Source organism: Desmodus rotundus, chromosome 5, assembly GCF_022682495.2.
Source record: "Desmodus rotundus isolate HL8 chromosome 5, HLdesRot8A.1, whole genome shotgun sequence".
Taxonomy (NCBI): domain Eukaryota; kingdom Metazoa; phylum Chordata; class Mammalia; order Chiroptera; family Phyllostomidae; genus Desmodus; species Desmodus rotundus.
Window position 1 is genome coordinate 116,929,742 of NC_071391.1, and position 23,020 is coordinate 116,952,761.

A 23,020-nucleotide genomic window follows, 5' to 3' on the forward strand; every position below is an offset into this window, starting at 1 on the left:
AGAACCACAGCATTCCAACATTTCAAGCACAAGTCAAAAACTCAAATGTGTACTGGGGCAGAGAGGTAAACAGAAATGAGTAAATCTGCCTGGAATTCAAGAGTGATGGGACTTAGGGCCAACTATGCACTGCATGCACACTTTAAAGTGTTCTACTTTAAAAACTTTAAACCACTGTGCTAAAAAAATTGTCTCTGCAAATTATATTTGGGCCATATTCAGGTCTACAGCTTATAACCTTTGATTTCAAGGTTTATTTATTTTTTTTCTTTTCTGTTTTAAAAATTATTGTTCGAGTATAGTTGTCTCCATTTTCACCCCACCATGATCCCCCACCCCATCTACCCTCGCCTACCACCTTCAAACCTATCCCCCCTTGACTTTGTCCATGTGTCCTTTATACATGTTCCTTGACGGCCCTTCCCCTGTTTTCCCCCAATATCCCTCTCCCCCCTCTTATCTGGTTACTCTCAGTTTGTTCTTTATTTCAATGTCTCTGGTTGTATTTTGCTTGTTTGTTTGTTTTGCTGATTAGGTTCCACTTATAGGTGAGATCATATGGTGTTTGTCTTTCACTGCCTGGCTTATTTCACTTAGCATAATGCTCTCTAGTTCCATCCATGCTGTCACAAAGGGTAGGACTCCTTCTTTCTTTCTGCTGTGTAACTATACCATAGTTTTTTGATCCACTCATTTACTGATGGGCACTTAGGTTGCTTCTAGCACTTGGCTATTGTAAATTGTGCTGCTATGAACATTGGGGTACATAGGTTCTTTTGAATGGTGTTTCAGGATTCTTAGGGTATAATCCCAGCAGTGGAATTGCTGGTTTAAAGAGGAATATAAAGCAGCAAAAAAAACTTGAAGGAGAATAAATAGCCAGAGGAGTAGAAAGGAAACCAGGAGAAGCCAAAAAATGATTTTTAAGAAGTTATGCAATGATTAACAGTGTCAAATGCTATTTACTTCATGTACCTAAGATGAAGATAGAAAAGTATTCACTGTATTCAGCTACATAAATATTGTTGGTAACACTTGTTTTCACCGAGTTGAGGTCAGATCACAAAGTATCAATAGATCAAGTAGAAGAACAAGTAGATCCTAGTGAGTGATACAGGGCATATACAATTGACCCTTGAATAATGCCCGGGGTTAGGGGCGCCAACCCCTCTGTGCAGTTGAAAATCTTCTTTGACTTTTCACTTCCCCAAAATTTAACTGTCCAGAGTATCCACAGGGGATTCTGAGGGTTCCAGAATCCCCATGGATACCAAAATCCACAAATGTCAGACCCCTATATAAAATGGCATAGATCAATGCATACAGCTAGCCCTCCCCATCCAGACTCCCAACCATGGACTGAAAACATTACAGGTACTTATGAAAAAATTCCATGTATAAATGGAACTCTGTTGTTCAACAGTAATCTGTATATAAAAAAGGAAAAAATACAGTTGTTACGATTGTCTATGTATAAAGTCCTAAAGACTCTACCAAAAAGCTAGTACTAGAACTAGTAAATGAGATTAGCAAGGTCATAGGATACAAGGTCAACATAAAAATTCAATTATATTTCTATATGCTTGGGATGAACAATAGGAAATTGAAATTTTTTTAAATACCAGTAATTCTAACAAAATGTGTGTTAAGTTTGGTACACTGAAGACAACAAAACACTGATGAAGAAATTAAAGACCTAAATAAAACTGAAAGAACTACTGTGTTGTGGATTAGAGAACTCAGTATTAAGATGTCAATTCTCTGCAAATTTATATATAGACTTAAGGCAATGTTAATCAAAATTCCAGCAGACTTTTTAAATAGAAATTGACAGGCTGACTCTGAAATGTATATTGAAATTCAAAGAACCTAGCATAAACAGAACTATTTTTAAAAAGAGAAAAAAAGTGGGAGAACTCATACTACCTGATTTCTAGACAGCCCAGTAATTGAGTATGGTATTGAGATGAGGAGAAACAAGTAAGTCAAGGGAACAGAGAGTCCAGAGATAGACCCATACATATATGGTCAAACATGAGGAGTATTACTGATACCTAGTAGGAAAAGACCAAGGATGCTGCTCAACATCTTACAATACACAGGATAGCCCATGTAAGAAAAATGTATCTGGCCTAAAATGTCGAAAGTGGCAAGATTAAGAAATCCTGTTCTAACAAAAAACAGGAGAAAATCTTTGTGACCTAGAATTAGGCCAAGAATTTCTCAGGACACAAGAAGTACAAACCATAAGAAAGAAACATCAGTAGGCCAACTCCATCAAAATTAAAACTTCTGCTCTTTGAAAGACAGATAGAAAAATTCAAAGAAAAACCATACCCTGGGAGGAAATATTTGCAAAACACATATTTAACAAAGGGCTTACATCTAGAATATATACAGAATTCTCAAAACTCAACAAAGGGAACAAATTGGTCAAAAAAAAAAAAAAAGGGTAAGAGACTTGAACAGATACTTCACTAAGGACACATGTATGGCAAATAAGCACAAAAAAAGATGCACAATATTATTAGTCATTATGAAAATGCATATTAAAACCACAATGAGCCCTGGCAGGGTGGTTCAGGTGGTTGGAACATCATCTCTACACAAAAAGGTTGTGGGTTTTATCCCCAGTTGGGGCATGTACAGGAGGCAACTGATCGATGGTTCTCTCTCACATTGATGTTTCTTTCTATCCCCCTCTCTCCCCCCTCACCCCCTTCCCCTCTCTCCAAAATCAACAGACATATCCTCAGGTGAAAAATTTTTAAAAAAACACACAATGAGACACCATAATATACCTAGAATGATTAAAACGTAAAAAACTGACAATAATACCAAGGGCCCACAAGAAGGCAATACAACTAGAACTCTCATACACTGCGGAGTACGTAAAATGATACAGTCACTCTAGAAAACAGTTTGGTACTTTCTTATAATGTTATTAGATAATCAACTTTAAATATCTAACCATTATGAGCAGGGCTTTATTTTTTCCTCTAAAACATATATATGAGCTTTTTCCTATCTGCTTATAATTTTCCATTTCTTCTAAGTTTATGTTCTAAATCAATAGTTCTCAAAGTGTGCTCTGAGGCTTCCTGTAGGTCACTGACATCCTTTCAGGGAGGGAATCTATGTAAGCCTTCCTTTTCTAACTACATTTCTATGTAAGGCCAGATTTTCTTTACATATTTCAACTGAAACAATATATCCCAAAGGACCAAATGCAGAAGCAGATATGAGAATCTAGTTATGAGGGTTAATTTCATGTGTCAACTTAACTGTGCCACAGGGTGCCCAGATATCTGGCTGAACATTTTAGAGGGTGTGTCTGGATGAGATTAACATTGGATGGATCTATAGACTGAGTAAAGCAGATTGCTATTCCCAATGTGAGCAGGCCTCATCCAATCCATTAAAGGCCTGAACAGAACAAAAAGCTGAGTAAGAGAATTTGCTCTCTCTGCCTAATAGTCTTTGAGCTGGGACACTGGTGTCCCCCTGCCTTTGGACTTGGACTCAGAATGAAATTTAAGCCAACAACTGGCCTGGTCCTCAGGCCTTTAGACTCAGAGTATAATTATACTACCAGCTCTCCTGAGTCACCAGATTACAGATATTGGGAATTCTCAGCCTCCATAATCATGAGCCCATATATATATATAAAGAACATATATATATTTCAACATATGTGGCATATATATGTTTCAATAATATATATAGTATACATATGTCTCCTATTGGTTCTATTTTTCTAATAGATTGTCTTAGAAAAATCTATAAGCCTAATATTAAAGAGATATGCAAAAGTGTAAAACAATGCCACTCTTCCAAATATTTTGTTTTGCTTTGGAAAATAGTCATTTTTCTCTTTAAAATACATTGTTTATATATATAGTGGGTTTGGTATTTTTAAATAAATATTTTTTCATGTTTTAATTTCTAGTAAGCTATCAATATAGATAACCCATATAAGGAAAACTCTTTAAAATACTTTTGAAGAATGTAAAGGAGTTCTGAGACAAAAAAAAAAAAAGTGAGCTGTTGTTTTATAATTAAGATTGCCCAAGATCTATCAGAGAAATGGAATATTAAAGTAATTCACCTCTTCCCACTATTCACAGCTACGTAACAATCTTTCATGCTTCTTACCAAAGGAAAGATAGTTTGCCAGTTACATAAGACATACCTGATCATCCTCAGAGCCCCACTGAGCTGTTTCTTCCAGAGAGACCACATTAGAATCAGAAATAGCTGTTCTATTCTTGTCTTGATATGATGACTGTTGCCACACATTACTGGTCAATGGAACAACCTGAAAATCAAAAACAGATTTAAATATAGTAGTAACAAAATCTAACATTAGGTATTTCTCAGTTTATAAAGCTCTTTCATATATACAATGACATTTCAACATCACAACCACAGTTTAAGTTATTATCTTCACTTAAAAATAAGGAAACACAGGGACTTATGGTTACCCTGTTAGGACACGACATACTTTCCAATAAATTACAACAGTTCCTTAACAGCCTATGCCCCCAGAGGTAAAAGCAGCAAGCAGAAACAAGCAGATTAGGTGTTTTAAAATCTTAATGTTTGAGATGCCTAAGAAATTAACTCTAATAATAAGGACTAAAATAAAAGTCAGGCTCATTTTGTGAAATTGGGTTGAAACAGAGCTCTCCCACTTGCAGAAGGTGGCATTAAAACTGTGATGCTGCCCAAGGCTGAAACTATGCAAATGAAAAACAGCAGAGGCAATCAAACAAAAACGAACTAGGTCAAGTCACTTACTGGCACAGGACTGGTTTTTGAGATTTTACCCAGTATCCCTGGAAAATAAAAACCCAAGGCTTCCAATATTAGACTTCCTCCTAAAGAAATAGATGCAAGGGGCAAGGCAGAGACAACCACAAAATACCAAGTAGAAGATGGTGCACCAAAAAACCAAAAATGAGATTATAAAGTATGCTTTCAAAACATTTTTAAAATAAGAATATCTCAGATTCTCAAACAGGTAAAGAAAAAAGATACAATGTCCACAGAAAAGGAAATTGTTATAAAATAGGCAGGTATGAGTCAAAAAAAAAGGACAAATGCTAACAAAATATTAATAACAACACACGTGAAAGAGCCCCTGAAGGAAACCCAGGGTCATCAGATTTTTTTCAGAATTAAAACTGTTACTACACTAACAAAACATTTTTTACAGAGCACTTACAACAATGGGTTTTTGGTCATAGAAAGGCCTGATTAACTGAACATCCATTCAATAACGAAAGAGATTTCTAAGATATCAACTCTTCCAAGACGTTTCTCTCAAAAGATAGAGCACCATGGGGCACACCCACATTGCTTCAATGTTTTTTTTCCTTTTTATTGAATTTATTGGGGTGACACTAAGTAACATTCAATGGCAATTTTTAAGAGATAAAGCATAAAAAACAAAGAAAGCTCTTTTACAAACTCATTTTGGCAATTTGAAACCCATAAATATATAACGTTACAGCCAATGTTGTGGCACAGCTATTCTTCTTTGTGACCCCCAGGAAAGAAGAATGCTCAAATGAAAGTTCAAAATGTCTATTTACTGCAGCTAAATAATACTGAGAGTGGAGCATGAGAGTTCTCGTCTTTGAAAATGGCTGATTCACAACAGCTTACAAAGAGAGGGTTCAATTCAAGAACAGTTGTAGAAAACTAATGATACAGTATGAAAAAACTGGCATTTTTGACAAGTAACCCAATGTGCGAGAATAAGAACATTCCCCCTCACTGTATTGGCTAAAAGGAAACACAAAAGTAAAAATTAAGCATTAAAAAGTTCTTACTATAAAAAATCCATTTCCCAGAACTCCTGATTTTTATTACCTATCTGACAGTTTAGACTTCATTAAAGACACCATTTCTAATACATACGTTTGATCAGCTTTCCCACAGTCACCTCTGGATCGCAGTATAACCAAAATTCTTGATGGCTTATTCTTAAAAGTAAGTGCTCCAAAAATAAGCAGGTGTCATCAGCAGTTCCCTTGTTTGAGGTTAAATGCCTTTTGATATAAATTAAGTTTATTTATTTATTTTTTAATCTTCACCAAAGGATATTCTTTCATTGCTTTTTAGAGAGGAAGAGAAAGAAAAACATGGATGGGAGAGAGAGAAAAACATCGATTGGTTGCTTCCCAGGGGTCAAACGCTCCCGGACTGGAGATCCAACCACAACTTAGTTAGGTATGTGCCCTGGCCGTGAATCGAACCAGCAACCTTTCCGTTACAGCATGACAATCCAACCAATTAAGCCACACCGGCCAGGGTGATATAGATTAAGTTTTAAAGAGTCCTTCCCTGAGCCAGTTTTTAATATTAAAAGTTAACTGACTTCCAACTATATGCTGTCTAGAAGAGAAACAGTTTATATCTAAGGACACATACAGGCTGAAAGTGAAAGGATGGAAAAAGATTATTTCATGTAAATGGTAACCAAAATAGGACAGGAGTATCTACGCTAATACCACACAAAAAGACTTTAAATTAATAACTGTTACAAGAGACAGAGAAGGACATTATATAATGATGAAAGGGTCAACTCACCAAGAAGATTTAACAAGTATTTATGCATCCAACCTCAGAGCTCCTAAATTAACAAAAGTTTGAAAGAATTAATGGGAGAGATACACAGCAACAAAGTAATATTAAGAGACTTCAACACCTCACTTTCAATAATGAATAGAACAATCAGAACAATAAAGAGAATAGAGGAATTGAACAAACACTATAGACCATTGGACCTAACAGAAATATACAAAACATTCTACCCCAAAACTGCAGAATACACATTTCTCAAGTACACATGCAACATACTTCAGGATATAACACATAAGGCCACAAAACAAGTCTTAACAAATTCAAGAAAATTGAATTCATACAGACTATCTTTTCCAATCACAATAAAATGAAGTTAGATGTCAATACAAGAAAAACTTGAAATTCCACATATGTGAAAATTAAACAATATACTCTTAGAAAAACAATGGGTCAAACAAATCACAAGAAATGTGTTCAGTACTATAAAGGACACATGGACAAAACCAAGGGGGAGGGTGGAGGTGGGGGAGGAAAGTGGGTTCAGCTGGGGTGGGGTGGAGGGATGGGGAGAAAAGGCATACAACTGTAATTAAGTAACAATAAAAATTTAAAAAATATATTGTTCAAGATCCTACTTGATCAAGATTATACATGATCAAGTAGGATTTAACTCTGGAATGCAAGGATGGTTCAACATATAAAAATCAATGTGGAAGAATTAATACCATTAAAATTTCAACACTATCAAAAGTCATCTATAGATTCAATGTAATCCCTATGAAGATTCCAATGACTTTTTAACACATATATATATTTAAAAAACTAGCCATTTATATGGAACCAAAAAAGACCCCAAACAGCCAAAAAGAAAAATTCCTAAGAAAAAAGAACAAGCCAGAAAGCATCACACTTCCCAATTTCAAACTGTATTATAAAGCTACAGTAATTAAAACAGTACAGTGGTGACATAAAAGCAGACAAATAGACCACATAGCAGAACTGAGAGCCCAAAAATAAACTGGTTATATGGTCAATTAATATTAGCCAGGAGAACCAAGAATACTAAAAGGAGATTTAAATGGCAGTCACTTCAATAAATGGTGCTGGGAAAACTGAATATTCACATGTAAAAGAATGAAACTGGATCCTATGTTAAACCACTCACAAAAATTAACTCAAAATGGATTAAATACTTAAATGTAAGACCTGACACCTAAAACTCCTAGAAGAAAACAGAAAAAAAGCTTTTTGTCATGGGTCCCGGTACTGATTATTTGGAAATCACACCTACAAGCACAGCAACAAAGTTAAAAATAAACAAATGTCACCGCATAAAACTAAAAAGCTTCTACACAGCAGAAAAAATCCATCAACAAAATGAGAAAACCTACAGAATGGGAAAAAAATTGCAAATTATATATACAATAAAAACAGTATCCAAAAGATAGAAAGAACTACAAATCAATAGCAAAAAACAAAACAAAACAAATCCTATTTAAAAATGGGCGAAGGACCTGAATAGACATTTTTCCGAAGAAAATATATGCCTGGCCAAGATACATGAAGAGATGTTCAACATTACTAGTCATCAGGAAAATTCTAATGAAAACCATGTTAAGATATCACCTAATGCCTTTTAGAATGGCCATGATCAGAAAGTCAAGAGATAAATGCTGGGGTCGATGTGGAGGACAGGGAACCTTTGTGCACTGTTACTGAGATCGTAAATTGGTACAGCCACTATGGAAAATGCAACAGTATGGAAGTTTCTTGAAAAGTTAAAATGGAACTACTGTAAGACCCAGCAATTCCACTTCTGGAAATATATTCAAAGGAAACAAACACACTAACTCAAAAAGATATCTGCACCCCCACAGTCATAGCGGCTTTATTTATAACAGCCCAAATGTGGAAACAACTTAAGTACCCATTAATGGATAAATGGATAAATTGTGGTATATACACCATGGAATATTATTCATCCAAAAAAATTCAAAAAAGGAAATCCTACTATTTGCAACAACATGGATAGACCTTGATGGCATTATGCTAAGTGAAATAAACCAGAGAAAGACAAATGCTGTATGATCTCATTATATATGGAATCTAAAACACTCACAGTAAAAGAAATCAAATTTGTGGTTACCAGAGACAGAGGTTGGGGAGAAGGGGAAATGGAGAAAACTGGTGGAAAGGTACTAACTTACAATTATAAGACAGAAAAGTACTAAGAATGTAAAGTATAACATGATGACTATAGTTAGAACTGCTGTATGGCTACATTCCTTTTGATTTCAAAATATCTTTGTGAAAACTGGGTTTTAGGAGATCCTTCTGATAAAAAAAAAAAAAAAGCATTTGTGAAAATCAGCACAGAACAGGAAATGGGGGTAGCAGGGATGAATTCCAAAGTTTGAGAAGCTGTGCAGTATCCAATAGGCACATAAATTCCATTTTTCCATTTGTGGCTAAATAAAATTTTTAATTTTTTTCTTCTAAAATAAAAACAAATACTGCTGTATGATACACAGGAAAGTTCTTAGAGTAAATCCTAAGGATTCTCATCACAAGGTGAATTTTTTTCTTTTTATTGTATCTACAGGAGATGATAGATGTTATCTAAATAATATAGTATTAATCATTTCACAGTATTTAAATAAACCCTTTCATGATAAGAATAACAAACTCAGAATGGAAAAATTACATTAACATAATAAAGGTCATTTATGAATACCCACAACTAACATTGAACTCGATGAAAAACTGAAAGCTTTTCCTCTAAGATAAGAAACAAGGCAAGCATGCCTGCTCTTGCCATTTCTATTCAACACAGTATTGGACATCCTAGCCAGAGCAATTAGGCAAAAAATAAATAAATGGCATCCAAATTGGAATGGGAAGAAGTAAAATTATCTTTGTTCACAGATGACATTAATTTTATTTATTAAAAAACCCAAATATTCCACATGAGTTGTATTAGAACTTATAAAAGAATTCGGCAAAGTTGTAGAATAAAAAATCAACATGCAAAAACCAGTTGCATTTCTACACACCAATAATAAACAATATAAAAAAGGAATTACAAAAACAGTTCCATTTACAATAGCATCACAAAGCATAAAATACTTTGGAATAAACTTTACCAAGATGGCAAAAAATCTGTACATTGTACTATAAAACAATGCTGCCGAGAAAATTTTTTAAATGCAAATAAATGGAAAGGCATCGTGTTCATGGATTGGAAGACTTAATATTGTCAAGATGTCCATGCTATCCAACACACTCCATATCAGATTCCAGTGGCATTTATTTACTGTAGAAATTTTTTAAAAACCCAAAAATCTGTATGAAACCTCAAGGAACCAAAAACAACCAAGACAATTTTGAAAAAGAATAAAGTTGGAGGACTCACACTACTTGATTTTTAAATACATTTAATAGCTACAGTAACCATAACAGCGTGGCACTGGAATAAAGACAGACAAATAGACCAGTGATTTTCAACCTTTTTCACTTTATGGCATAAAGTAATTACTAAAATTCAGTGTGTGTGTGTGTACTTTTTTTGGGGGGGGGGCAATCTGACCAAAAAAATTGGTATAATTCTGATCCATTCACACTGGACAGCTGTAACTGTTGGTTGTTGACATTTTTTTAGTTGACAATCTAAGGGTAAAAGAGGTCATTGCCCCTGACTAAATAGTCAGGTATTGCATGTTTTAAAAATTCTTGCAGCACACTGGTTGAAAATGCCTGCAATAGACCAATCAACAGAATAGAGAGCCCGGTAGTAAACCCTCACATATATGGTCAAATGAATTTTGACAAGGGTGCCAAGACCACTCAAAGGGTAAAGATAGTCTTTTCAACAAATGTCACTGGAAAAACTGGATATCTACACACAAAAGAATGAAGTTAGACCATTTTCTAACATCATATACAAAAATTAACTCAAAATGGATCAAAGACTTAAATGTAAGACCCAAAACTATAAACTCTTAAAAGAAAACAGAGCAAAATCTACATGACAATAGATTTAGCAATGACTTCTTGGATGATACCAAAGGCATGGGCAGCAACAGCACATAAGGAACAACAGACAAATTGGACTTCATGAAAATTTTAAAATTTTGTATATCAAAAGACACTACCAACAAAGTAAAAGGCAACCCTTTTTACTCTGAATGAGAAAAAATTTGCAAATCATATACCTGATAAAAAAATAATATCCAAAATATATAAAGAACTCCTAAAACTCAACAACAAAAAAACCACCTGATTAACCAATGGGCAAAGAACTTAGACATTTCTCCAAAGATATACAAATGGCCAGTAAGTACATGAAAAGATGCTCAATATCACTAATCATCAGAGAAATGCAAATCAAAACTACAATGAGATTATCATTTCACACTAATCAGGATGGCTAGTATTAAAAATAATAACTGTTGGCCAGGATATTGAAAACTTGGCACCCTAGTTGGTGGGCTATAAAATGGTGCAACCACCATGAAAAACAGTGTGGAGGGTCCTCAGGAAATTAAAAATAGAACTGCCATATGATCCCACAATCCCACTTCTGGGTATATATCCAAAAGAACTTAAAGCAAATCACTTTGTAAAACAGTCTGGCAGTTTCTCACAAAACTAAACATATCCTTACTATACATTCTAGCAACCACGCTCCCTGGTATTGACCCAAATGGACTGAAAACTTACGTCAGGGGAGGAGGGTGAAAGGGTATTAAATGGTAATGGAAAAAAATATCCTAAAAAATAAATTATAAAAAAATTTTAAAAAGAAAACTTATGTGTATACAAAAACTTGCACATGGATGTTTAGAACAGCTTTATTCATAACAACCAAATCTGAAAGCAATTGAGATATCCTTTGGTAGGTAAATGATAGATAAACTATGGTATATCCAGACAATGGAGTATAATCCAGCACTAAAGCAAAATGAGCAACCGAGCCATCAAAAGACATGGAGAAACCTTATGTAGTACTATAATGGTGGGTACACAACATAATACATTTTTCAAAAACCATAGAATTTACAACACTTACAGTGAACCCTAATGTAAACTATGGACTGTGCATGTCAATGTAGGCTCATCTATTATAACAAATGCACAATAGTGGGGTATTAACAGCGGAGGAAGGTGGTGGCAGTAGGTAGATGGGAAATTTCTGTATTGTCCAGTCAATTTTTCTGTGAACCTAAACTGCTCTTAAAAACAAAGTCTGTTAAAACACAACAAAAATAGGTGCCTCGTTAGCGCAGTAGGTAGCGCGTCAGTCTCATAAAACACAACAAAAATAAAACAGAGCTCTGGTCTAGTATGTAAGTGGTTAGGAAGTCATTATTCCCATCTCTACCAAAAGAAAAACAAGCTAAACAAATTGAAAATCAATATCTCTTCTTATATCCATTAAAGAACTGAAATCAAGGGCAAACTGCAGCCCCCCAAACCATGGAGATAGGCAAGCAAGTATAGAGAATCACAACTTACTAGAGCAGCATTCCAGGAGCACACACCATTGTAAGAACCAGCACTAGGATAGGAAAATCTAAATTGTAACTAACAATCTGCTAGAGTCTCAGGGTAGACAACTTTGAAATTTAAAAGCTCCAGGTAAACTCTTAGAGGGGGCCCCTACACTTGAGTTCTACCTCCAAAAACTATACAGGGTTCCCACAGTTGAGAGAAAACTCGTCCTGCTTCTGGCAGGAGGAGGAGAAAAGGAGCCATTGTGAAATAAGCCCAGAGCATTCTGTTCTTATTAAGATCTGCCCTCCAAAGAAACTTTTTTACCAGAGCCTAGCCCACTGGAGTTACAGGAGAGACTAAGTGACCCAGGGGGAGGGATAAATACCCAACTCTAGCCCCCTTCTAGCCTTCCTGTCTCACCTAAGAAAAAAACTGAGGAACCCTAGTGAAGATCAGAGCCCAAGGGGAAGACTGAGACCCAATAATGGAATTACAGAACACCTCCCCTCCACCCAGGCTTTTATCACATCAATTGGGTTCCTCCTAATACAAACAAGGGACTATAACTGAAAGAACAGCACATAACAGACCTTATTTAAGAAGTCCTTGGAGAAACTCATACACAACAAGGGAGACACAAATAAGGTCACGAGGGCAAATTTCAGTCTCTGACAACTACAGCTACAGTGCCTGGACCAGCATGGAGTGGGGTCAACGGGAGATGAAAAGACACAACACAGACAGTTTAAGGAAAAGCGGGGGACCAGGTGGAACACTGTCCTCTGATGGCGAGACAATGAGCCCTGAACATGGTCTCCGTGTTTATTTTATAGGGGTTGGTTAGGTAGAGCTCAAGGACATTTTGCAATTAGGGAGACGCTGCAGGCACAGATTGTTCCATTCCCAGGCTATCTAACCGATACATCTGTCTTCTGCAAAAGTTACAGCGCATTCAGCTGAAGCTTGCTGGTTATCTATCTCCTGTTTAACCCCTGCAGGTTCCGGCTATATGACGCCAGCCTTCACTGTACTCCACACTACTGCAAACAGTAAATGCAACCTCACCTCTAGCCAGGTAAAGATAAAACTTCACACTAAAGGCCCACTTACTTCAGTACTTTTCGTATTCGTTCAGTACATGTCCGGCTTTCAAAAAAAATTACAAGACATACTAAAAGACAAAAACAAACAAATGAAAACAGTTTGAAGAGACGGCAAGAACCAGACTCAGATATGGCAGAGATGTTGGAGTTTCAGTTTGGAAATATGAAAACATTCTAAAGATGAATGGTAGTAATGGTTACAGAACAATGTGAACGTACTTAATGGTGAAAATGGTAAATTTTATATTATGTATATTTCACCACAATTCAAAAAAAATCAAGAGGGAAAAAAAGAAAGATACCAAACCATAAAAAGATATGGAGAAAACGTAAATGCATATTGTTAAGTGAAAGAAGCCATTCTGGAATGGCTTCATACTATGCGATTCTAACTATATGACATTCTAGAAAAGGCGAAACTGTAGAGACAGTAAAAGTATCAGTGGTTTGCAGGTTTTCAGAGGAAGGGAGGGAGAGATGAATAGGTGGAACAAAGGGAATTTTTAGGATAGTGAAACTATTCCGTATGATACTGTCAGATATATGTCATTATACATTTGTCAAAACCCACGGAATGTACAATGAACCCAAATATAAGCTATGAACTTTAATTAATAAAAATGTGTCAATATTGGCTTACAAATTATAATAAATGTACCACACAAACAAGGAAAATAGGGGAGGGAGAGAGGGTATATGGGAATTCTGTACTTTCTGCTCCATGTTTCTGTAAACATAAATTGTTCCAAAGTCCTGACCTGTGTGGCTCAGTGTGTTGAGTGTTATTCCACAAAGCAAAAGTTTGGGGGTTCGATTCCCGGTCAGGGCACAAGACTGGGTTGCAGGGCTAAACTGCATAGGGGCGCATGCGAGAGGCAATCTATTGATGTTTCCCTCACACATCGATATTTCTCTCCTTCTCTTTCTCCCTCCCTTCCCTCTCACTAGAAATAAGTAAAAATCTTTTAAAAAATCTTTTTTAAAAAATTGCTTCAAAAAGAGTTGATTAATTTTTTTAATAGGTACTGTGACAGAAGACCAACAACGAAATATAAAGAAATACTCATATATTACTTAAACTATTCCAGGGCATAAATGAAAATGTTCCCAGTATCTTGTATGAAGGCAGCATAATACTGATGCCAAATTTGACAGAGATAGGTAAAAAAAAAACCCGTTAACATTTCTAAAGCATCTCCGAATAAAATCCAGCAATTCCTTAAGAGAAGAATACACTATGATTAATAGTTTTTATCCTAGGAGCACAGGAAACGATTAAGAATAAAGTATGTGTTAATGGGTCAAAAAAGATTAGAATTGTGCAGTGTAAATAAATTTGGAGACGGGGAACAGAAAGGTGAAGGGGCTCAGGCCTTTTTTCTCTCCTTCTATGCAATGATAACCTGCTGATGGGAGGAGCATCTGAACACTGGGTGAGGGCTAGAGGATAACAGTGAAAAGATTTCCCAACACTGTTGATGACCCACCCCACCGCCCTGACCCATTTGCTTCAGTTGGTTGGGCATCACCCTGCAAAGTGAAGGGTTATTGGTTTCACTGCAGTCAAGGCACATGCCTGGTTTGCCAGTTGGGTCCTGGTTGGGGCATGTGCAAGAGACAACAGAGTCGATGTTTCTCTCCTTCCCTTCCCCTCTCTCTAAAAATAAATAAATAAAATCTTTAAAAAAAAAAGTTGGAGACCAAGAATTTCTAGTGATACCACTCCACAGAACTGAATTATTTTCCCTAACACAGCTCAGAAATTTAGGTTTGAAATGATTCACATTGAATGGTCTGCAGGACCAGCATATAAGACCAACACGGCAAAGACTCTAAATTACTCACTTCCCTGAACTCTTAAAAAGATGCTGTTGTAAGTCTGGTCACATTTCACTTTGAATTTAAACAGTTCCCTGCCTTATTTCAATTTCACTACCAGAACTACAAAAGTAATCAATCACTACCTTATACATCATCACTACAACATCATTATTATGTACTAAGAGAGATATGAGAGAGTGAATCAGATACTACAATTTTGTCATTTAACTTGAACTAAACAAAGAAATTATTAATGTTTCCTATTATTTGGTCTCATCCTTTGAATACAGTGCATTAAATACTATACAACAAACTCATCTTCAAAAAATTTATAGTTCAGACATTTCTAGCAAGAAACATTACTTTCTCCCTTATACATTTTCCAAATTTCCAGTAAGTTTTAATGCATCAGTGAACTAAACAAAAAAATCATTGTTCATACTCTTCATATTATTTTATAACTACCTTTAATACAGCACACCATCTACACCTTCATATCCTCTGAGGTAAATAAAGTAATACTGGATTTTTCTTTTTAAAAAAAAAACCCTCTGGGGGGAAACACTCTGGGCTCAAAGAAGCAAGATTTTTTTTTATTACATTTAGATAAGTCGCTGTTAAACAGGGTAATTTTTCCACTTCTCATGTAAAAGTGTTAAAAGTGATTTAACTAAAACATTCCCCTTTAGGCTTGAAGATATAAATTAAATTTAATTAAATTAAGTCTTAAAACAAAAAAGTTAGAAGACCTTGTCCACAAGTGTGGCTTTAATTACGGTCTATGTGTATGGAGACAACTCACAACTTCAAATCTCCAGCTCAGACCTCTCCTCTGCTCTCCAAACCCAAACTGATAACCTTAACACCCATCCCAACTCATCCCAATCACCAACCCCCATGGCTAACACCCACACCGTGTACCTGGCCATATCTCAGTATCTGGTACAATCACTGATCCAATAACCTAACACCTGGACACCTTCTTGCCCTTGTATTCCACATCTAATCCATTAATAATGTAATAATAATGTAAAATTAGTGTATTAAGTGTGGTGATTTTTCCTCTTAAATGTCTCTTGAATCAGTCTATTTTCTATGCCCACAAACGATTCCCTATTCCAAAACAGCATCATCTTTTCCCTGGCAATACTGTAACCTCTCCTAATTAGCATCCCAGATCTACTATTGCTACCCGCGCACCCCCCCCCCCCCCCCCCCCCCGTTAAAGCTGTTTTCCACTCAGCTACGAAGTGATCTGTCTAAAACACAAACATTATCATATACCTCTCCCCTTGTTTAAAACATTTTTCACTGACTTCCCAAACCTCCAGGGATAAAGCCTCCAAATCCTGCACATAGCCCACAAGCTGCAATTGAAGTCTGTGCTCAACCCACATTGGCCTTTGGTTCCCTGAAAAATACCATGCTCTCTCTAACCAATGGTACCTTTTCCCTCAACTCGAAGGCTTTTTCCCTTACTTTTCCTAGCTAACCTTAATCTGAGTTCAGATCTCAGCTCTATCACTCTATCACAGAACTTCCTAAGGGAAGCTTTCTCCAGTTTCAGTGACTAAATGAGATTTCCTTACTGTATGATTTTGAAACATGTTAACACATATCAGTTTTATTTTTATTTATGGCATCATCTACATTTTGTTTGCCTTTCTCTCTAGACTAAACACTCAAAAGTCAGACATAAAAGTTGTTTGGCTTGCTGCTCTCCCTCCTGAGAGCACACTCATGCCTTTCTTCCCCCTCACGCGTGCATCTCCTAAACTCTAAGGGTCCCCACAATTCTTGCAACTAAGGCAGCAATAGGCAGGAGCAGCAGCCGATCTGGCTAACCCCCTTAACCTGTGTCCAAGGGCTCCTTTCCAGTGAGCCAAAGGAGCCCCGCTTAGGCTCTCTTCTGTTGCTTCTATCCTAAGTCCTGTCTTGTTTCACCGTCCCCAGCTTTAATAAACGTACTCTAAAAAAAAAAAAAGGTTGGGTTCACCAAGGTTCATTTGCATCCAGCACAAATGCACAGCCGGTGGTGAGTGCTCAACAATATATGGTCGATGAATTAGAGTCCCACTGGAATATATACCAGGCAAAACAACTATTAATATTCTTTAATGATCAACAGTCCAGGGCATCACTAACCAACAGAATTTCCTGTAATGACGGAAGGATTCTGTATCTGCATTGTCCAATATGGTAGCCAAGGAAAGTGGTTAGTGCAACAGAGGCACAGAATTTTGAAATTTATTTACTTTTAAGGCTACTAACTACTGGATTGAATAGCACGTGTCTATATAGCTTTTTCGGTCTTTTCAGTTGTATTTCGTTGTTTCATTCTTCAGTTTACATGTTGCCTTGGGGCAGCCCTAGACAATAAACCCTAGGCTTCTTTTTGTTCCCTCAATATACATTGTACAGAACAGAAACTTAATAAATGGTAACTTGCTATCTGAATCGTTTTTCTCTCTGAAAAGCAATTAATCAAAGGCAATTATTTTCAAAATGATCTTCAAGAGCCAACCATAAAAACAGCTTTCTCCACTGTGGCACTTTATATAGTTTTCCAGACTGGACCTGCGGCAAAAACCTCCTGCACTTACAAGCTCCTCTTACCGGCTGGCGCCCCTTTACTGCTACAAAGAGGGTCCGGATGAACACTCCCGAAGAGTCGCTAGAGACCGCTAGGGTACGCGAGCACACTACTCCCGCCGGGCAGTTCCGCCGCGGGCAAACTAATCCCCTAATTGTCTTTCCAACCTGATAGTCCCTGGGCAACCTCCCTCACCACTCCGCCACCGCCCTTCCCACCTCCTCCGTAGCACGATAGGACCCACCTCTTCCCCAAAGCTTTTTTTTTAACTATACAAGCTCGTAATACCGGCTCCTCTCAACACCTGGTGTTATTCAAGAGGCCCGGGACCCACCAAGGGGGAGAAACGACTGGTCTCTGCCAGAAAGAATGAGAGGTTGTACTCAGCCAGAACCTAAGGAAGAATCGAGAGAATCCTTACAAGCCTTTTAAAAGCGCGCTTATTCTGTGTCAGAAACGGGGACAGGGAGCGCTCAGGGACGACCCGCCGCCCCGCCCCGCCCCGCCGGCGGCCCACACCTCCTCCCGGCCTGGCCCACCTTCTCCAGGCCGGTCCGCTCGCTCTCCGAGTAGCGGTGCTTGGGCAGCGACGGCGGGGGCAAGGTCCCGCTGGGGTGCGCCTGCAGCCAGGCCTTGGCCTCCTCATCCTCCTCGTCGTCCGTACTTTCCCGAGGCTGGCTCTCGTAGTTAAAGTCCGCGTCCAGTTCCCGCCTTTCCTCTACCTCCTCGTCCTCCACCGTTACCACCTCGTCCTCATCCAAGTTCTCCGACTTCTCCACCTCTTCCTTCTCCTCCTGAACCTCCTCCTCCTCTTCCGCCTCCTCCTCCTCCTCCTCCTCCTCCTCCTCCTCGAGCTCGCCCGGCCACGGCAGGTCTTCAGGCTCCATGTTGGTGTCACGCTCTCCGAGGTTGAGGAGGAGGAGAGGGAAGGGGGAGGGAGGGGGGGAGCAGAGAGCTGACTGGCGGTTGCGGCCTCACGCAGGCGCAAAGACCACCGCCTCCCAGAACCGGGCGCCGCGCAGCGCGGACGGGGCGGGGCCGGGAGAGCGCGCGCGTTGCTAAGGACGCCCCGCGGGGGCAGGCGATTAGGCCAGAGAATGGGGCTAGGGACGGGTGACGCCGCAGCCTTGCCCTCGTCACGGGCAGGTATGTTGCTCACAGAAGTGTAAGCTCACAATAAACCCAGGGTGGGCTCCTCTGGCGGGAGGGGAGAACTTAATACTCGGCTGGGCAGAGCCAAAACTGAATTTTGCCCCTGCACGAAGGGGAGAGCATACCCTAGGACAAAATTATGACAAACTTGGAAATGATAAATTTTTAAAGGTTGAGTAACTAAGGTGTGACGGGCTGTATGATGGGCACTTGAACCTTAAGGGTAGTATAGGGGTTAAGTAAGGAATGGGCGTTGCTAACAGAGAAATGGGAGGTTTGAATCCTGACATCCCCCTTGCAAGTGGTGTGACGGAGCCTCTAACTAATGAGGATAATGGCCCGTTGAATAGGATCGTTGTGATAATCAAAGGAATTAACCACTTTGAAGGACTTATGGTAGGTATTATTCGTTGACTACTAGGCAGTAACTCATTAAATGCTTGCAGTTCTGTGAGGCATATTATCATTTTATATTTGAAGAATCTAAGGGTCAGAAAATAACTTGCCCAAAGCCTCTTACCTAGAAGGAGGCCGGCTGGGTCAGTGCCGTCCCAGGGCTCCTGTAAGTCCAGTAATTGCCCTGGCCCAGACCTATCAGCTGGTGCAGGAGAAAAGAGCAAATATTTATTCTGATACTACTTACGTTTTTGGGTTAGTCAATGACTTTGAGATGCTTTAGAAATAAAGATTTCCTGATCACTACAGGAACCCCTATAAAGTGAGTGGCAAACTAAAGAATCTACATGCTTTGCTATTACTAAAGATATGGCCATAATAAAGTGGAATCAGCAAATATTCTTTATGGTATTACCCACAATAGCAGAGATAAATAGGCAATGATACTGAAACAACATCGACGGGGTAATTTTAGGGGTATTTCCAAAAATGTGTGTCCTGTCTGCCAAAGACTCAGTCCTGGCAAAACTGTGAAAGTAGAACATGGACTGGAGCCCAAGGTCTCAGGGCCCCTTCGCACACCTCTCAGTGGGCTGTGAGTACTGCCCACCCTGGAACAGCATGGGTTGAACTGTGCAGGTCCAATTACGTGCTGATTTTTTTTCAACAAATTTTATAAATGTATTTTCCTTATAATTTTCTTAACAAATTCTTTTCTGTAGCTTACTTTAGTGTAAGTATATGGCATATAATACATATAACATACAAAATATGTGTTAATCCTGTTTATATCATTGGTAAGGCTTCTGGTCAACAAGTAGGTTATTAGTAAAGTTTTGCAGAAGTCAAAATTATACACAGATTTTCAACTGTGCAGGGTGGGAGGTGGGGGCTTCTGCTCATTGCCTAATGGTTGAACTTCAAAAACCTAATTAGGTAGGCCTGCCTGGTGTGGCTCAGTGGATTGAATGCCGGCCTGTGAGCCGAAGGGTCACCGATTTGATTCCCAGTCAGGGCACATGCCTGGGGTGCAGGCCAGGTCCCCAGTTGGGGGGTGCATGAGTGGCAGCCACACATTGATGTTTCTCTACCTCTCCCTTCTTTCCCCTCTCTCTAAACATAAATAAATAAAATCTTTTTAAAAAACGAATTAAGATTTTCTTATTCTATAACAGGCAGCTTTTTGCTCTCCTCACCACATGTCTAATGTGCCACTGGCCTGAGAGGCTAGTCAGTCTAGACCTGCCCACTCATGGGGCAAAGAAAATTGACCCAAGGGAAGGAAAGACATTGAAGCTAGAAAAGAAAACCAAAAGAGAATTGACAAAATCAGAGAGGATGATGGTGATTCAGGTGAAGGGATCACCCTCAGGCAGGGTAGGTGTGGGGATTTCTCATACAGCAGAGGAATGACAGGGACCAAAAAAGATCCTTTACTCAGGCAAGTGGGTTAACCAGTTGATTGAATTCATTTCCTGGTTTTTATTCATGTTAATCAAAGTGTGGTCCACAGACCACCTTCATCATAATTACCGGAGGTATATGTTTTACGAAGAATCCCAGCTTTCACTGCCCAGAGAATAAGATTTAGGAAGTCTGGGTTGGCTCCGAGGTTCTGATCTTTAATGCCATACCACCCCCAAGTAATGAAGATGCACGGTAATGGTTGAGAACCACTGCGTTCCTTTCTCTCTCAAACATCAATGACAATACATTTCTTCCTCACCTACTGCAGAAAGTCAGCCCTCTCCCTGCCACCTAGCAGCCAGAGCGTGGACATGTGATCTAGATTCACACATTCTGCCATCCTTGACTTTGACTCTTAGGGGGAAAACAGGAAAAGTTCAGAACTTTGCTACTCAAAGCGTATTCCGGGAACCAGCAGCATCACCCCAGAGCTTGTTAGAAATGCAGAATCTTAGGCCCCACTCAGACCTACTTCATCTGCATTTTAACAAGATCCCCAGGTGACGCACAGACACATTGAAGTTTGAAAAGTACTGGCTTAGAACCCATTCATAGTGATGGAATTTAGAGTTCAGCAGGAGCAACAGCCAATGGAACAAGCAGAAATATCTTCACAAACTGGTTCTTATGGCATGACCTTGGTCATGGATCCTACTCCCCAGCTCTCCTTGTTCTTGCTTTCTTGGTCAGCTGTTCACAATTAATGCATTGTAACAAGAAATCACAAAATCTCAGTGACCTATTTTTAAACAAGTACTGTTTCTTGCATTTTCACCAGCTGGTTGCCTGATGATACCTGTTTCAGGTACAGTGTATGAGTTGGCTGGGGAGACTTGACTCCACCCTGTCTTTCATTACTCTGGGACCAGCAGGTGACCCAAAGAATGCTCCTTCCATGACAGAGGTAGGAAGCTCCAGAGGAAGTAGAAACATAGATGCACTTCCCCCTATAATTCATTGGCCAAAGCAAATCACATGGGCACTCCGCCACAAAAAAGAATAAAATTTTACCATTTGCAACATTGTGGATTTCTAGAGGGTATATGCTGAGTGAAATAAGTCAGTCAGAGAAAGACAAATACCATATCATTTCCCTTATATGTGGAATCTCAAGAACAAAATAAGTGAACAAACAACATTGAAACAGACTCATAGATATAGAAAGTGTGGGATAGTTGCTAGAGGGGAGGAGGTTTGGGGGACTGCCTGAAAAAGGTGAAGGGATTAAGAAGTACAAATTGGTAGTTACAAATTAGTAACAGGGATATAAAGTACAGCATAGGGAATATAGTCAATAATATTGTAATAACTAGGTTTGGTGCTAGATGAGTACTAGAAATATCAGGGTGAAGACTTTGTAAAATATATGACTGTCTAACCACTATGCTGTACACCTGAAACTACCATAATACAAAATAATATTGAATGTAAACTATAATTGAAAAAAGACTTAAAAGACATAAGGCTTGATTTCATCCTTTTCTGATCGAGAAGGTAAAAAGAAATTCACATGGGCCAATCCAACATCGTATTTCTTGCCTGGTGGTTAATAGAGGAGAGGAAATAAATGTACTGAATGATAAGACCAATATAGTATACCACCCCTTTCCCAAGCCTGGTTTCCAGCTTTCCCACTGGTTCTAGGAGCCCTGCAATATCCATCTAGTACAATACCGTTGAAGCTGGCCAGTGTCAGTTTCTGTTGACTGAAACCCAAAACGCTGATCCACAGGAGGAGGTCTAAGCCAGAGGGAGGAAAGGCGTAGCCCTGGGATGCAGCTGTCAGACTTGGAGAAGAAGCACGCAGAGACTAAGGGCACAGAACGGTTAGATGGCACAATGGGGAAATGGAGAAACAGGAGGTTTTTGATTAGAGACCAAAATATTGAAGTTCAAAGGCCCCAGGTGAGGCTATAAGAGTGAGTTCCTGAAACAGGTTTCCCCATGTGGTTATTAATAACCCCTAGGATGGTGGGAGCACTTGAGATCTTGCTCCCGTGTGTATGTCATTAGTTTGGCTCAAATAATCTCATAGAAATTGGGGGAGGGGGTGGAAGGTGGACCTAGGATGGCGACAGTCGCTGAATTAGAGAGAAGGTGAGTCAGATGCCACTTTCTCCCTGCACACTGCCCAGGTAAGTAACAAGGAGTGCCACATGGGCATCAAAGGGACAGGAGGGAAGGAAAGACTAAGGTTTTTTTGAGTGCCAGGCACCGTGAGGGGTATTTTACAAAAATTGCCTCCTCTAATCTTCACAACAATTTGACAAAGCATTTTATAGGCAAAGAAACCGATGCTCAGAGAAGTTAAAATAATTTGTCCAATATAACCCAGGCAATAAGAGGGGGTGCACCATGGCTCCAAGCCCAGTCTGTCTGGTTATACAGCCTATGCCACTTCCCC

The 23,020-nt window shown here is 38.8% G+C and overlaps 1 protein-coding gene across 7 annotated transcripts in view; it reads right to left on the reverse strand.

Moving 5' to 3' along the window:
- ALMS1 (ALMS1 centrosome and basal body associated protein) overlaps positions 1-18,515 on the reverse strand; it is a 167,493-nt gene extending 148,978 nt beyond the window's left edge. For all 7 annotated transcript variants that reach the window (XM_053925860.1, XM_053925856.1, XM_053925859.1 and 4 more), the window contains exons 1-2: positions 18,141-18,515; positions 4,193-4,318 (exon numbers count right to left, since the gene is read on the reverse strand). In XM_053925860.1, coding sequence (XP_053781835.1) covers positions 4,193-4,318; positions 18,141-18,488 — 474 coding nt within the window. In that variant the 5' untranslated portion in view covers positions 18,489-18,515. The remainder of the gene's footprint in view (positions 1-4,192; positions 4,319-18,140) is intronic.
- Positions 18,516-23,020: the final 4,505 nt, after the last annotated feature.